Below are 15,981 nucleotides of genomic sequence, written 5' to 3' on the forward strand. Positions count from 1 at the left end.
GACTCAACACAGCTCCTAGAGATCAAGTGTCCACTAAAGAGCAGCACATCACTTGCAGAGTTTCTAAGTCAGCCAACTGGTGACATTTGATGCTTAGAAGATGGAAGCTATTTCATTCTCCCCAATGGGCCACGTGGATACTACCTCCAGGTGGGTACATTTTAATTAAAATGAATGAACTAATGTGACAGGGTACTTGTAAGCCTTCATTAAAATAAACGCTAAGCCATATTTTACATTTATCCCTCCAGGTCCAGCTGATAATGATGTGCCTGCGGCTGCAGACCTGTAAGCTGGTTATCTGGACACAAACTGAGCACCTGGAGTTGGACATTCCATTTGACAAAGTCTTTACAGATGAACACATGAAACACCTCCAAAATTTCTACTTTACACATATGCTTCCAACATTAGTGGATGAATTTGTTGCAAAGAAGGTTCTGCTCTGCTCCAAATATCTGGATCTCTTGAAAATACAGTAAGCACTTAACAGGTGTGATGTGTGCTACAGACAACAAAAGAGCTCTCTATGAAGGAAAATAAGGGAGGAAAACAAGACAATTTCAGTTGATTAGTTTGTGTTTTTATCACAAAGAAATTGGTGTTTTCAATACAACATTTTGGTATGTTACAAATAAAAACAAACAAACATAAAACATCCCATCCATACTGTACATATTAGAGCATACAAGTCTGAAAATATTTACAAGATGGAGTCACATTAGTTGACCTCTTTGCATTCAAAAAAGTAATCCTTTTTGGGTAACACTTTACAATAAGGGTCCCTTAATTAACGTTATTTAATGCATTATTAAGCATTAATTAACAGTTTAATAATATGTAAATAACCATTATAATGTATTACTTAACATTAACTAACACCTTAGTAAATGCATTAATAAGCAGTTAATTAATGGCTACTGCTCAGAGTTAAGTAATACATTATTAAGCATTAGTAAATGTCACATAATGTAATTAGTTATCCTTATGTATGCATTACTTATTGTTTATTGTATTAATTAATACATTACTTAATATATTAGTAAAACGTTAATAATGTCTCTAGTAATCATTTACTAAAGGTGTTTATTTGGAGTGAATAAGCATTAAGTAGGGTCATTCGCTAATGTTGTACATGCTACCTGGATGGGCATTAATAAACAACTATTAAGAGTTTACTAATGCTGTGCTGTGTATAACGTCATGTAGCCCTTACCGTGCCTAACTGAAGTAAGGTATTACTTAACATTAGTAACCTTACATAAACCTTAATAAATGTATATGAGTGCCTCATAAGCGTTACCTAACCATAGTTAACCATTACTGAATGCTTTTTGGACCCTTATTGTAAAGTGTAACACATGTATCCATTAGGTAACAAATTATAAATGCTTTACTGCCTCATAAGCATTACTTAACCATAGTTAACCATTACTGAATACTTTTTGGACCCTTATTGTAAAGTGTAACACATGTATCCATTAGGTAACAAATTATAAATGCTTTACTGCCTCATAAGCATTACTTAACCATAGTTAACCATTACTGAATGCTTTTTGGACCCTTATTGTAAAGTGTAACACATGTATCCATTAGGTAACAAATTATAAATGCCTTACTGCCTCATAAGCGTTACTTAACCATAGTTAACCATTACTGAATGCTTTTTGGACCCTTATTGTAAAGTGTAACACATTTATCCATTTGGTAACAAATTATAAATGCCTTACTGCCTCATAAGCATCACTTAACCACTATTAGTTGAAATGTAGTTGAAGCAATCATATATAAAGAATTTTTAAAAATTTATTTAAAACGGAATAAGACAGATTATCACAGATAGAATCTCAACTCGCACAGAGGAGAGCTTTGAACAAGCATGAACATCTGTTATAAACATGACATTGTAACATGCCAATATGGTGAGGGGGCATGAACCTAGCAGCACAGTGTGTGTATGTGTGTGGTACTGCTGCAGAGCCATATCAGGCTGCCCTCTGTTTACACTGCCTGAAAATGTCCGCTCCCTATCGATCAGTCTTCCCACTTAGTCAGTCTACCCAATCTCCCTGTATGTCAGTCTACTTGTGTCAGTCTACCCCTGTCAGTTTCCACACTGTCTCCCCCCTTTAAGTCTCTCACTGTCAGTCTCCCCACTGTCTGTCTGTCTCTCCCCCCCGTTAGTCTATCTATCTGTCTCCCCACTGTCTGTTAGTCTAAACTTTCTTTGTTATGCGCAGGAGCTTCCCACCGTCCCCCCCTTCTCCAACTGATCATATTCTTCTGGAGCAGCTATTGCGAGCTCAGCAATTGCTGCAGTCTTCACAATAGTCAGTCTGTCTACTCCATACTTCTCGAAGGATTTGGCCATATTCTTCCCCGTCTGGAAAATGGCAAGGACTTTCTTGTACCTCTTCACCACATCACCTGGTCCTCCAACTAATATAAAAACATAAGAACAAGAAGGAAGGTATCATTTGAATTATGAGATTGATGAGAAGAAAAAACACAATCATTGTATTATACTGTCAATGTTCAATGTGCCGCGGGACACACTGATCCCATATGTGACACCTCAACACAGTGTAGAAAGGGGTTTTCTGGCACAACTTCACCAACTCACAAGGTCCATGGATAGTGAGAAAACACCATGACACACAGGGAAATAGCAAAGACTAAATTAGGAAAAAGGAGGGGGAAATGCTAAATAAAAATGGACAGGTTTGGGGTGAATAATTTTGGGAAATTAATTTGATTTGGACTCTACTGGTCCTTCAAGTACACCCCTCTATCAGCGTGTGATGAGTGACTGATCTACTTGTAGGGACAACAGACAGAATACATACAGCCCAAGCCAGCCAAGAAATACGCTTCACATACCCCGCTGGCGAGAGCGATGTTTACTTTTCTTTGCCTTTTTCTCCTTCTTATTCTTTCTCTTCTTCCCACTCTTCTTTCTCTTCCCTTTCCCTTTCTTCTTCCTCTTTCTGTCCGGCGATGAATCGGAACTCTCTGACGAATCAGAGCTGGACTCAGAGTCGTCCTCACTGTCGTCTTCACTGTCATGCTGCATCTTGGAACCCCACATCACTTCATCATCACTGTCTTCGCTTCTGGACTGTTGAGCCCCCTTGAGACTTGCCAAAGCTATGGATGCGAGGATTGATAGTTGATTACATCAGCTTGACTGGTTATAGTATACAAACACCTACAACAACAAACATGGCAGTGACACAACTTTTCGACCCACAGCGTACACACCCATCATTCTTTAACCCTTGAGCATCCCTTAAAATTAATATACCCTTATGTCCAAATTTGCCTCATTGACTACCCTCTCATAAAAGTGCAATAAAAATCTAATAAATAAAAATGTATCTCACTTTCACCACATCAAATCTTTTCAACAACTTCATAGATATAAAGTTTACTATAATTTGTTTTTCTTCTTAAAAGCCCTGTTTTATTTCAATGGTAAAATCACAAAATATGCAATATTTTCCAAAAATTAGGTTCAAAGTGGAATATTTGGGATGAAGATATTACAGCATTGACTATTTCAATAATTGATAACATTGATTTTGATGCATTATTGTTTTTGGAACAATGAGAAACATTTTTCTCTCAGCCATATTCACACTCACTCTTTTATATCAGTTCTAATATACCAAGACCATTTTATTCAAATATCCTGAAAGTACCCTAGATCCTTCTCTCACCATCAGAGAGCTGAGTCCTGCAAATATCACGTTCTGATGTGGCATCTGAAAGTTTTTCCTCCAGGAGCTCTGCACGTGCTTTCCACTTGTCCCTTTCCTTTCTCAGGGTGTCCATGGCAGCTTTGGCAGTTGGGGCCTCTGTAGTCTTATCACCGATTTAGAACAGAACAGAACAATTCCAAAATTATCTACATTTGACTGGTTAAATTATGGTATGTATGCCAGCTTCCTTCCCTAATGTTAACATTAGCAGTAACACTTTATTTGAAGGGTGATGAGACTGACATGACACTATCATAGATATGACAGAGCACATGAAGGACAAGTGTCACTCAGTCAAATATGACACCATCTTTTTGCAAAGTTGACATTTTGTCAGAAAGATGTATTTGTTATAACAACTTGAATTGTGAACTTTGCAAAAAAAGTGGCACAAAGTTAACATTAAGAGCTAACTGTTAAACGTAGAGCTTAATCTTACCATGTTTTCCAGAAGGATTTCCCTTCTCTGCTTTTCTCTTCTGAGTGTTTAAGCCTGGTCCTGTGAGGAGGCGAGACATCAAGCTCATCCATCTTGAGACATATGTCCTGCTCTTTCACCCTGGATGCCGCGGTCATAGCCGTCAGTGCACGCGAAGAAAAAGTTATGCTGCGTTGAAGCCAACGCGGAACTCAGGCTTTTTCGTCCTCCTACTTTAAAAAAGTGCACCAACCAAATGTCGGTGCTCCCACTCGGGTAATTCAGAGACTTCTTGGAGAATCAGTTGTCTGACATCACACAACAATGTCTAATGGCAATGTCTGGAACGCTTTGAAGACAGAAATGGGAGTTTGCAATGCGGAAATCCAAAGTTCCAAGTTTTCATGAATGCAGCATTGGCGCGCACCGGAAGTCAGGAGTTAACGCGGTGACCAGTCGAACTGCCTTGTAGGAGTAGAGTTTTCCGGCGGGACGGACAGTGCTTTTAAAGGGATAGCCCAACATTATATCCATCCACCTAGCTGCACGGTTCATTTTAGGAGCACAGCATGCGTGGGTTAAAGTTAGCAACCAAGCTGATAGAGCTGACAGAAGGCAAAAAAACCACAAAGAAACACCAAATCAAATTAATTGAATGGCTCCAAAAGAAAGAAATACTGAGAGGGAAGGTCAAGTGCAGCCGGTGTCATGATAAAATGAAACTGAAGAAAAAGATAGCCTCCGTGGACCGATTTGAATGGTAGGTAACTTTAGCAAACATTATGGGATAACTTTTTTGGTCAGCATTATTATTATTATTATTATTATTATTATTATTATTATTATTATTATTATTATTGTTATTGTTATTATTATTATTGTTATTATTAGATATTGTATTTGAGTAGAACATGCAAACAAGCAGAATGTGGAAACTGCTGTAAACATTAAGTATTTGGGTAGTAAAACAGGCATTTTTGATGTATCCAAGCCTCCTGTATCATAGCTACATGTGTGAAGTTTTTAACACATCAAACCGATTGGAAATTGGTTGAAAATTAAGCGAATAATTGTTGATATTGCTTAGTGCCTCTTACCCATACCTGTACATGCACTGTGTTAGCTATGCTAATTTGTACCTCTGTCAATAATTATTGTATTTTCCAGGAGGTGTCAGCGACGCAACTGCAAGCGCAAGAAGTCTATTCGACACAAGTCGATTTTCACAAGATCGAAGGTGTCTCTGTTTAACTGGATGAAATTTGTGTACAGGTTTGACTAATAATACATTGATTTTGTTTGGTGTTTGGATGTGTGTAGCCCACTAAGCTTGTGTTGTCACAATACTGAGATTTCTAACTTTGGCAATATTTGTCTATATTTCGAATGTTGTTGACAACACCACACTAAGTAAATCAGTGGCAGGTTAACTTTAAGTGAGCCTAAATTAATGTATGGCTTTTACTATACATTAGTCATTGGATTTTGACTGAAATTATTTATTATATTATATTATAATATTAAGGTTTTCTCAAGGACTGAGGTTGCGCCAGCTTGATTTCATGATGGACAACATTGCTAGGTCCTCAAGAACCCTTTCAAGAATGGCAAAGCAACTGAGGGAGGTCTGCGTGACAGCGATGGAGAGGCTGCGTCAGAGAGAAGGACAGAGAATTGGGGGAAGGAGGCATTTCGTGGTGATAGATGAGAGCCACTTCAGACATAAAAGAAAGGTAACTTTTTATATTAACTGCTACAAATTGTTAAGCTGCTAATTATGACTTAGTCTTGTGATGCCCGACGTTCAGGTAGAGACTGGATGAGACTTGTCTGGGGAAGTTGGTGCAGGATTTTGTAATAGTGCTACCACTGGCTGCGAGCAGCTTCCATGAAAAGGTAAAATAGGTAAAATAGGCAGGTAAAATAAGATTTTTCTTTTTCCTGCTTCTTTCTGAACATGAATAAAGATGCAATTGTTTGCTATATCCTATGGTACAATTTGAATGTTTCCATGGTTCCAAGTAAATGAAATTAAATGAAAATCTGTGTTAGTCTGTAGTCATCAACCAGTGGCTGGTAAGCTCTGCTTTGCACCTGCCTTACCAGAAACGTCAGCAATATTAGCAACAAAAGGCCCACCCTAAAATATTTTGGTTGGTTTTACAACAGTGTCTTTTTTAAATTCACAAAATGTTTCCACCCAGGCACCCACTTATTTTTACAAAATTGAGGAGGAACTTCCCCAGACAATCAATTTGAAATATTAGAGTCTGAAACGAGACTAATTATAACCACGTCACCAATGTGGAAATATAAATATGTAGTATATTCAATAATAATTAAAGATTCAATATGTAAAATGTTATCAGAATTTTGGGGTAAAACCTTACAAAATCATTTACAATTATCAGAAATATGTTTAGAAAGAATAGTTTAGATGTTATGTCAAAGACATTTACCAATTGAAAATGCAAAAGGCACCAAATACAAGCGCATCAGTAAAAGTTGGGCGTAGTGCACGTATGCCACCTCCAGCAGGGAGAATGGTGCGCTCCATCCCACTCCAATTTCACTCCGGGGCCACCCATGCCTGACCCACAAGCAGTTCGTTTCTTAGCTGGATCTGTACGCTATAGAAAAATATGTAATTGATTCAATTATTGTTCAAATTGCGGGAAGGAAGAGACCCGAAACCGAACTCATACTGGATTCTGACGATGCCAGGTTTGGGTTTAAGAGTACAACGCTGCTTTTTTTTGACAGGTCTGTGAGCAAGGAAATTCTCACCTGCTCCACTTCCCTCACATGCTCTGGTCCACCATCCACATGTGGAGATCTATACTGTATTTTTTAGCCTGGTGTTTGGCTGTACTTTGTGTGTATAACAAAAGTTAAAAACTGCAAGATCTACCCTCCGTCTGAGCGCCGATCATCTGAGCCAGAGCACAATGGATGTGGCACTGCACAGCTGTAGCAGCATGAAAAAACCATTGTCAATCGTCCTCTCAATCGCAGAGATTGGATTGCCAATCGACAGAAGCCTAGTTGAAACAGCAGGCCATCATGTTCATGCTTATAATGATGTAAAACAGAATGAGAATCATTCCTATAGAAACTCTCTTAATTCTCTTAAATTTGGCTATAGTAATCATCCATTTATAGTGATCATATTGACTCGGACAGATGTGACTATTGGATTCCATGATAATCTTGCATTCTATTCTAACCTTCCTAACCTTTAATGAAAACAAATTTTCCCCTATTCTCACAAACATTATTAATTTATCTGATACAATGTTGATAACCTCTTGTTTCTTGTTCTGTCATTTTTCCCAAAACACAGTATGGAAGGGGCAGGATGGCTGGGGGCTGGAAGCGGAGGAAGTGGGTGTTCGGGATGCTGGGGGTGCAAAGCACTCAGATGCAGCCAGGGCGAAGACAGCCAGGGCAGCGCCCTCGAGGCCCTCGAAGACGGTCAGGGAAGCCGGTGCTTCGCTTGGTGGAGAAGAGGGGGAGAAGAGAACTGGTGCCACTCATAGCTCATCATGTCAAAAGGGGCTCATGTGTTATCAGTGATGAGTGGCGAGCCTATCGAAATGCTTTGCCGCAGCATTTCACATTGTAATACAGGCATTTCACAGTAAATCACAGTGTCTCTTATGTCAGTGCTGAGACAGGGGCCCACACCCAGCACATCGAAAGGGCATGGAGGTCATATAAAGAGACAGTATGGAGATTAAGGGGAAACCGCACTGAGCAGCTGCTCATAGACCACCTTTATGTCATTGAGTGGCACGCGTGGCTTGGAGGAAAGCATCAACATGGTCCGCTTGGCAGGCTACTCTATGACATGAGACTGAAATACAGGTAGACTAACAAGCAGTAGGGAGACTGACAAGACAGAGAAAGACAGGGATAGACAGACAGACAGTGGGGAGACTGACAAGACAGAGAAAGACAGGGATAGACAGACAGACAGTGGGGAGACTGACGGTGAGAGACTGAAAGGGGGGAGACAGTGTGGAAACTGACATGGGTAGACTGACACAAGTAGACTGACATACAGGGAGATTGGGTAGACTGACTAAGTGGGAAGACTGATCGATAGGGAGCGGACATTTTCAGGCAGTGTAAACAGAGGGCAGCCTGATATGGCTCTGCAGCAGTACCACACACATACACACACTGTGCTGCTAGGTTCATGCCCCCTCACCATATTGGCATGTTACAATGTCATGTTTATAACAGATGTTCATGCTTGTTCAAAGCTCTCCTCTGTGCGAGTTGAGATTCTATCTGTGATAATCTGTCTTATTCTGTTTTAAATAAATTTTTAAAAATTCTTTATATATGATTGCTTCAACTACATTTCAACTAATGGTGGTTAAGTGATGCTTATGAGGCAGTAAGGCATTTATAATTTGTTACCAAATGGATACATGTGTTACACTTTACAATAAGGGTCCAAAAAGCATTTAGTAATGGTTAACTATGGTTAAGTAACGCTTATGAGGCAGTAAGGCATTTATAATTTGTTACCTTATGGATACATGTGTTACACTTTACAATAGGGGTCCAAAAAGCATTTAGTAATGGTTAACTATGGTTAAGTAATGCTTATGAGGCAGTAAGGCATTTATAATTTGTTACCTTATGGATACATGTGTTACACTTTACAATAAGGGTCCAAAAAGCATTCAGTAATGGTTAACTATGGTTAAGTAATGCTTATGAGGCAGTAAAGCATTTATAATTTGTTACCTAATGGATACATGTGTTAAACTTTACAATAAGGGTCCAAAAAGCATTCAGTAATGGTTAACTATGGTTAAGTAACGCTTATGAGGCACTTATATACATTTATTAAGGTTTATGTAAGGTTACTAATGTTAAGTAATACCTTACTTCAGTTAGGCACGGTAAGGGCTACATGACGTTATACACAGCACAGCATTAGTAAACTCTTAATAGTTGTTTATTAATGCCCATCCAGGTAGCATGTACAACATTAGCGAATGACCCTGCTTAATGCTTATTCACTCCAAATAAACACCTTTAGTAAATGATTACTAGAGACATTATTAACGTTTTACTAATATATTAAGTAATGTATTAATTAATACAATAAAACAATAAGTAATGCATACATAACTAATAACATTATGTAACATTTACTAATGCTTAATACTGTATTAATTAACTCTGAGCAGTAGCCATTAATTAACTGCTTATTAATGCATTTACTAAGGTGTTAATTAATGTTAAGTAATGCACTATAATGGTTATTTACATATTATTAAACTGTTAATTAATGCTTAATAATGCATTAAATAACATTAATTAAGGGACCCTTATTGTAAAGTGTTACCAGTTTTGGTAAACTAGGTAAGTAGTCTAACAACAATTTTCCTGTTCAAGTTATGTAAAAAAAAAAAAAAAGTAGAGCTGTACCTCAGTTGTTTTTGGAAAATGTTCAGTGAATGAAATATGTGTATAAGTAGGCTATGTAATATGCATCTATGTATGTAATTGAATTTCTGTGTGTGTATGTACAAGTGCAACATTAAATGTCTTCTCAATGTTCACTTGAAATTAGCTCAGATCTTAAACAGATTTTGAGAATCTTGTCAATTTTGCGCACCAAGTTGATTGGCACCGTTTGTGACAGAATCTTGGCCACCTTGAGACGCCTTATGGCCAGCTCAACATGAATGCGAGCATGAGCAATGCGGCATATACGAGTCACCCCCTCGTTGGTCAGCTGGCACCCTTTGCGTGTGAATGTTGGAATGATGAGGTTCACCCTACGCTCCTCCAGCAAGTCCCTCACCGTGAACCCACGGTCACCCATCACCTCATCTCCAGCACGCAAGTAGTCTAGGAAACCACAGTTCTGCATTATGTACCTATCACTGCATTTTCCACCATAAGCATCAGAAATAAACATGATTACTCCTGAGGGAGAAACAGCCACTAAATACTTTACTGTGTTATTTGCGTAATAGTGACTGTATGACTCACTTCTTGAATCCAGGTTTTTTGGTTTTTGTAAAACTGTCTCTGTGCAGTCAATTACACAGGTTGTGTTAGCAAAGTGCTCTTTAAAAGCTTTTGGCAATGTTGCTTTGATTGTTTCACGTGGCAACCACACAATGAGATCCTTCATGTGTTCACACATAATGTCTACCCACATTCCCACTGTCTTGCTAACCTGACCTTGCGATATTTTAAATCGGCGTGCTAAGTCAGCCATGACAAAGTTTTGTCTTAGTTTCATCAAAGTCATAAGAATTTGGTCCACAACTGGCATTGATGGTGAAGCTGGGGCTAATGTTTGTAGGCAGGCTACGAGTGTTATAAATTCTGTGAGAGGAATGCCTGTATACAGAAGGGAGTCTGCATCACTCTCTCAAATGCTGTCAGCAACAGGGTGTTGCAGTTCTGGTGGTAGTGGTGTATGCAGTTCACACGTGATGGTGGCCCCTTTTGAATAGGTGTGATCCTCCATCCCTGGGTCTGACCACTGTGTTTGGGCATCACAGGATGACTTTGCTGCTGCACACAGCTCCTCACCCAGATTCATCTCATTTTGCTCATCTGAGGGTAGCAATAGAGTACATGATTATCAAGACGTGATGCATTAGGGTTTTCATTATCAGAATCAGAACACTTTAATAATCCAAGGCAGAAAACTGTTGATGTTACATAGCTCTAACATTTCTGGTAAGAGAAGGTATATAATACATAAGAAAGAAGAATTAAGCTGTTGTTGAAAATATAGTGTTCAACATAAACATATGACACTTTTATTATACCCACTCCATTAATCTTCCATCAACCCAACTACTTCCCACTGGTAACCGCATCACTTATGCGCTTCAGAAAGTAAGAGAAAACCCGGTACATAATGTTACCTACAATATTAAATTCAGATAAGATTAAAATACTGCATTGTTGAACATTTTGTTATGTCTGTACTGAAATTGTGACATTTTTAGTATCATACTGACCAGCAGTCCAGACGCACGTCACATTTGAACTGTTCAGAAAAGGGTAATACATGTTGTTGCCTGACAAATACTACAGTGCTGTGTCCTCCACACGCATGAAATCATACCTGTTATTCTCGTGACACTGCTGTCAGTCCTCTTTAGCACCCGGCGTCTCTTCTCCGGTGGCCTCTCATTGCCCAGCCACAAAGTAGGGTGCGGGTGTTCCTCCGTGGGCTTTTTGTCAACAGAATGAAACGAGCACACGTAAAGTGTTTTTGGTGGTTTCTTCAGGTTGAGCTGCTTCAGCCACATCCTTCTGAGTTCCTCATCCCTCGGTAGGCGGTGGAAACTGTACCGACTTGAGGCCCCGTCCAGACGACAACGCCGTTTTGCGAAAACGCACATGTATTGCATCGTTTTGGCCGACCGTCCATACGGATCCTGAAAACGCAGCGCCTGAAAACGCACTTTTTTGAAAACGGGTCTCAGGGTGGAGAAATCCGAAAACGCAGCCCTCACGTTTTCATGTTGACGGCGAATCTGCATACTTTCCAAAACGATGACGCCATCGCCCCACCCCGCGACGTCCCATAACAACAACAACAACAATGGCGGCCTGCATGCTCGTGTTCGTGCTGCAGAAGATATTGAGCCTTTCTTGCAACTTACATGGCTTGTAGTTGAGTGTGAGCCGTAGCAGCAGTTCGATCTCATTACCGGTCCACGCAAACGATTCTGGTTTCCTTGCACTAGCCATTTTCATCTTCTTCTTGCTGTGTTCGGTTTCTCCGTAAACTGTTTGTTTACAGCGCGCAAGCTTGATGCGCATGCTCCGTGTCCTCTTCTCCGTTTTTGGTGAATGTCAAGCGCCACCTATTGGCCTGAATATGAACTACAGCGTTTTCGGTCGTTTTCAGTGAAGACGTGTGGACGCAAATATTCTTAAAACGATGATGAGGAAGACGGAGAAAAAAGAGACTACAACATTCCTTATTCGTCCGGGGTTCATGTTCAAAACACTGCTCCTTTAGCCACAGATTTAATTTCGCCTGGTTATTAGTACAACCATGAACAGCGCAACACGTTCCCGAGCTGCGCAAGGACATTTTTAGAGCTGATAATTGTAACAGTAAAACCAGACTTACAAATAAACCGCTACGGGACACGAAAACCGCTAGCAACCAATGGCTCACTGCTCCTTCCGGCGTGTCACCGGAAGTTGGACCCATAATCGTTTCTACATCAGCGCCCTCAGGAATAAGGTGGATAAACTTTACTCAGTAGGCCTAGTGACGGAGCTTTATTTGTGATTAAAATATGACGATGAGGACCCCTTACTTTCCTTCTCTAACTATGTTGAAATTGCATCTTTAAACAGCTCAATTTTCCAAATTTTGAAAAATTTCCCCGAACCCCGTTAAAAAAGGCAAGGCTAGTTTATTTGTATAACACAATTCAGACACAAGGCAACTCAAAGTGCTTTACAGGCACACACAAATTACATTAAAAGACATAAACATTTCATTAAAAAGACATTAAAAATTGCATAAAAAAAATAAATGTAAAGACCAGTAAAAACATTAAGAGACAAACATCAAAACAAGTACGCTAAAATAGAGAAGCTTTAAAAGAAACAAGACTGTAGAGTCAGAGTAATAATGCAGTTCAAAGACTTGAATTGCTTCAGTTAAAAGCAGTGGCAAAAAGAAATGTTTTAAGTCTTGATTTAAAAGAGGTGAGTGTTGGAGCAGACCTGCAATTTTCATGGAGTTTGTTCCAAATATGTGGCGCATAGTAACTGAAAGCTGCTTCTCCATGTTTACTTCTGACTCTGGGGACTGAAAGCAGACCAGTACCTGACGATCTCAGAGGTCTGGATGGTTCATAGCGCAGCAGCAGATCAGAAATGTATTTTGGCCCGAAACCATTCAACGCTTTATAAACCAACAACAGGACTTTGAAATCTATTCTTTGATAGACAGGAAGCCAGTGTAAAGATCTAAGAACTGGAGTGATGTGATCTACTTTTTTGGTTCTTGTTAGGACTCGAGCAGCAGCGTTCTGAATCAGCTGCAACTGTTTGATGGAGTTTTCAGGGAGTCCTGTAAGGACACCATTACAGTAGTCGAGTCTGCTGAAGATAAATGCGTGAACAAGTTTCTCCAAATCCTGCCGAGACATAACCCCTCTTATCCTGGATATATTCTTAAGGGGATAGTAGGCTGACTTTGTAACTGTCTTAATATGGCTGCTGAAATTCATGTCTGAGTCCATAATTACACCAAGGTTTCTGACTTGGTCTGTAGTTTTCAACATTACAGACTGAAGCTGAGCAGAGACTTTAAAAAAGACTCTATCTGCGGGCAGTGATGCCGGTATCTGACCACTTTTTTCAGTAACGAGTAATCTAACACGTTATTATTTCCAAAACAGTAACCAGATTAAAGTTACTTAGTAAAAATTTATATTTTTGCTTTCTTCTTGTCTCGGGGAGTGATGTCACGTTTGCAACAAGTCACATTTCAGCAGTAGCACAACTCACGTGTAATACCACGCAGCGACACAAACACAACAACAATTGAGGGAGAAGAGAGATGCCGTTTTCTAGCTGGAAATACAGTCATTATTTTGAGTTCCTTTCAGCTAAACATGAGAATATTAAGGTTTGTTGTAAACTCTGTGCTGGCGACAAAGTACTATCAAGCTTCGAGTGAGTTTAAGGAGTAATCAGTAGTCAGTAATCAGATTACTTTTTCAGGGTAACTGAGGCAACACTGCGCGGGGCTAAAGCCCCGGATGTTTTGCACACCTAGCGACGCCCCTGGTGTCACCTGTAAAAGTTTTCTGACGACTCGGCTGTTGTTGGGTGTATAAGTGATGGACAGGCGGAGGAGTACAGAGCACTGGTAGACAACTTTGTGGAGTGGACTGGACAGAATCACCTGCGGCTGAACATCAGCAAGACCAGAGAGATGGTGAAAGATTTCAGGAAGAAGAGAAAGACAGTTTTCAAACCTCTGTGCATTCTGGGAAGGGATGTGGAGGCGGTGGAGGATTACAAGTACCTGGGTGTTACCATCAACCACAGACTGGACTGGAGATCTAACACTGAAGCTGTTTACAAGAAGGGGATGAGCAGACTTTACTTCCTGAGGAAGCTGAGATCCTTCAACGTGTGCAGCAAGATGTTGGAGATCTTTTATCAGTCTGTGGTGGCCAGTGTACTTTTCTTTGCTGTGGTTTGTTGCTGATCAGGAAGGCTGGCTCTGTGATTGGCTGCAAACAGGACACTCTGGAGGCTGTGGTGGAGAGGAGGACACTGAAAAAACTGTTATCCATCATGGATAATCCTCTCCACCCTCTCCAACTCACACTGGTCAGACAGCGGAGCACCTTCTCCGGAAGGCTGCTTCAGCTTCGCTGTCGTAGCAACAGATACAGGAAATCTTTCCTGCCACAATCCATCACTTTATATAATAACTCTCTCACCTCTGCCTGACAGAGAACTCTGGTCTCTCTACTGTTTTGTTGTATATATTATTATTGTTATAGTATATTTTGCACATTTTGTTTTGTTGTATATATTATTATTGTTTATAGCACACTGTGCACTGTATATATACACTATGTTTATATTGGATTCTATTTATGTTATGTACGAAGTGTTTCATTTGCGGACCCACTACTGCTGTGACAAAATAATTTCCCAGTCTGGGATCATTAAAGTAATTCTATCTATCTATCTGGGATTAGAAAGTCCTTCCTGTTGCTAGGTCATTACTAAGGGTTGGATTATTTGCTGGAGTGGTAAACTACGTTCCATTACACATTTGAGTCTACTGACGTGACTGATTTTGTTTCAGTTATTAGTCAGACCCCATGTGTTTCCATGGAAACTGCGACGCACACTCGCAAAAACCTTTAAAATTTGAGAGCAAAATGTCCATCAACATGGATATATTTTGATTATACATTTTATTTGTGTTGGTATTAGTTGTATAATCGCAATATTACCCGAGAGGGTGTGCTTTAATGTCATTTGAGCACTTCAGTGCTGCTTGCGGACCTCGGCGCTGACCGCATCACTGTCGTGCTCAAATGACGTTAAAGCACACCCTCTCGGGTAATATTGCTTAAATCATATACCATCGTTTCACAATCTCATAACTCGTGGTAACTCTACTTTGGATGACTACGACATTATGGCCAATAATCAAAATCTCTATGCAGAGTATGAATGGCATTTTCACTTCCGGAACCTCACTGTTGGGGGAGGTAACAAAAAATGGTTATTTATTCAAAATCATTTCCTGTCATGGTTGAGCTGCCCTGTTTATCCACACTTAGTGGATTTTCTCCTAAACCCTTTCTCCGTTCTCTCAACCTTACTGGAGGCTAAGTACAAATCAGTCATAATTTTAATATAAAATAATATTAATAACATTTATATGCTGTGTTCTGCCATTCAATGACATCGACATTCAACAGCTGATCATCTTTAAAGACAAACATGAACAATCACAAGCTTTTTCATTTCAACTAATCCGTTTCATGTGGCCAAGATGTCTGCTATAATATAACAGATCGTATTATACATCCATGATGACTGGAATGTAAAATGTGTCATCAAGGGTGTAGTCAATACTCAACATTATGTTACAGAAAATTATGGACAAAAACTGTAGTTTTGCTTTCAAGAATTTAGTAATGTTGGTGTCTGCCTGGTTAGTAAAGAAGTGCAGAAATCTAGGAGATTACCATTTCTTTCCCCCAACCGCATTATATTGTTTCATAAATGTTGAACTACTGG

At 39.6% G+C, this 15,981-nt stretch overlaps 2 protein-coding genes and 1 pseudogene across 3 annotated transcripts; 1 reads left to right on the forward strand and 2 right to left on the reverse strand.

Annotated features, from left to right (window-relative positions):
* Positions 1–1,057: 1,057 nt before the first annotated feature.
* On the reverse strand, positions 1,058–4,332 carry LOC115579958 (coiled-coil domain-containing protein 106-like). Its single transcript, XM_030413730.1, has 4 exons — positions 4,201–4,332; positions 3,720–3,864; positions 2,881–3,147; positions 1,058–2,439 (listed from the first exon to the last, which is right to left on the reverse strand). Exons 1-4 carry the CDS (start codon positions 4,201–4,203, stop codon positions 2,231–2,233), a joined length of 624 nt encoding a protein of 207 aa, XP_030269590.1. The 5' UTR covers positions 4,204–4,332; the 3' UTR covers positions 1,058–2,230.
* Positions 4,333–4,590: 258 nt separating this feature from the next.
* LOC115579957 (uncharacterized) lies at positions 4,591–8,469 on the forward strand. Of its 2 annotated transcripts, none has more exons than XM_030413728.1 (4): positions 4,591–4,939; positions 5,347–5,451; positions 5,705–5,912; positions 7,523–8,469. In XM_030413728.1, the coding sequence occupies exons 1-4, from the start codon at positions 4,749–4,751 to the stop codon at positions 7,802–7,804; spliced, it is 786 nt and encodes a 261-aa protein (XP_030269588.1). In that variant the 5' UTR covers positions 4,591–4,748; the 3' UTR covers positions 7,805–8,469. The 2 variants fall into 2 exon arrangements, with proteins under 2 accessions (XP_030269588.1, XP_030269589.1); XM_030413729.1 differs by having other exon boundaries at positions 5,762–5,912.
* Positions 8,470–9,754: 1,285 nt separating this feature from the next.
* On the reverse strand, positions 9,755–11,483 carry LOC115580337 (uncharacterized; annotated as a pseudogene).
* Between the last annotated feature and the right edge of the window lie 4,498 nt (positions 11,484–15,981).

This window comes from Sparus aurata, chromosome 4 (assembly GCF_900880675.1).
Source record: "Sparus aurata chromosome 4, fSpaAur1.1, whole genome shotgun sequence".
NCBI lineage: Eukaryota > Metazoa > Chordata > Actinopteri > Spariformes > Sparidae > Sparus > Sparus aurata.

What these genes read in the sequence shown, in the direction of transcription:
- LOC115579957 (XM_030413728.1), top strand. Translation starts at nt 4,749, where the DNA reads ATGCGTGGGTTAAAGTTAGCAACCAAGCTGATAGAGCTGACAGAAGGC. An exon ending in TGGATGAAATTTGTGTACAG is followed by an intron (nt 5,452 to 5,704) that starts GTTTGACTAATA and finishes TATAATATTAAG; the next exon opens with GTTTTCTCAAGGACTGAGGT. An exon ending in ACTTCAGACATAAAAGAAAG is followed by an intron (nt 5,913 to 7,522) that starts GTAACTTTTTAT and finishes CCCAAAACACAG; the next exon opens with TATGGAAGGGGCAGGATGGC.
- LOC115579958 (XM_030413730.1), bottom strand. An exon ending in CAGGACTCAGCTCTCTGATG is followed by an intron (nt 3,148 to 3,719) that starts GTGAGAGAAGGA and finishes TCGCATCCATAG; the next exon opens with CTTTGGCAAGTCTCAAGGGG. An exon ending in ACATCGCTCTCGCCAGCGGG is followed by an intron (nt 2,440 to 2,880) that starts GTATGTGAAGCG and finishes TTTTTATATTAG; the next exon opens with TTGGAGGACCAGGTGATGTG.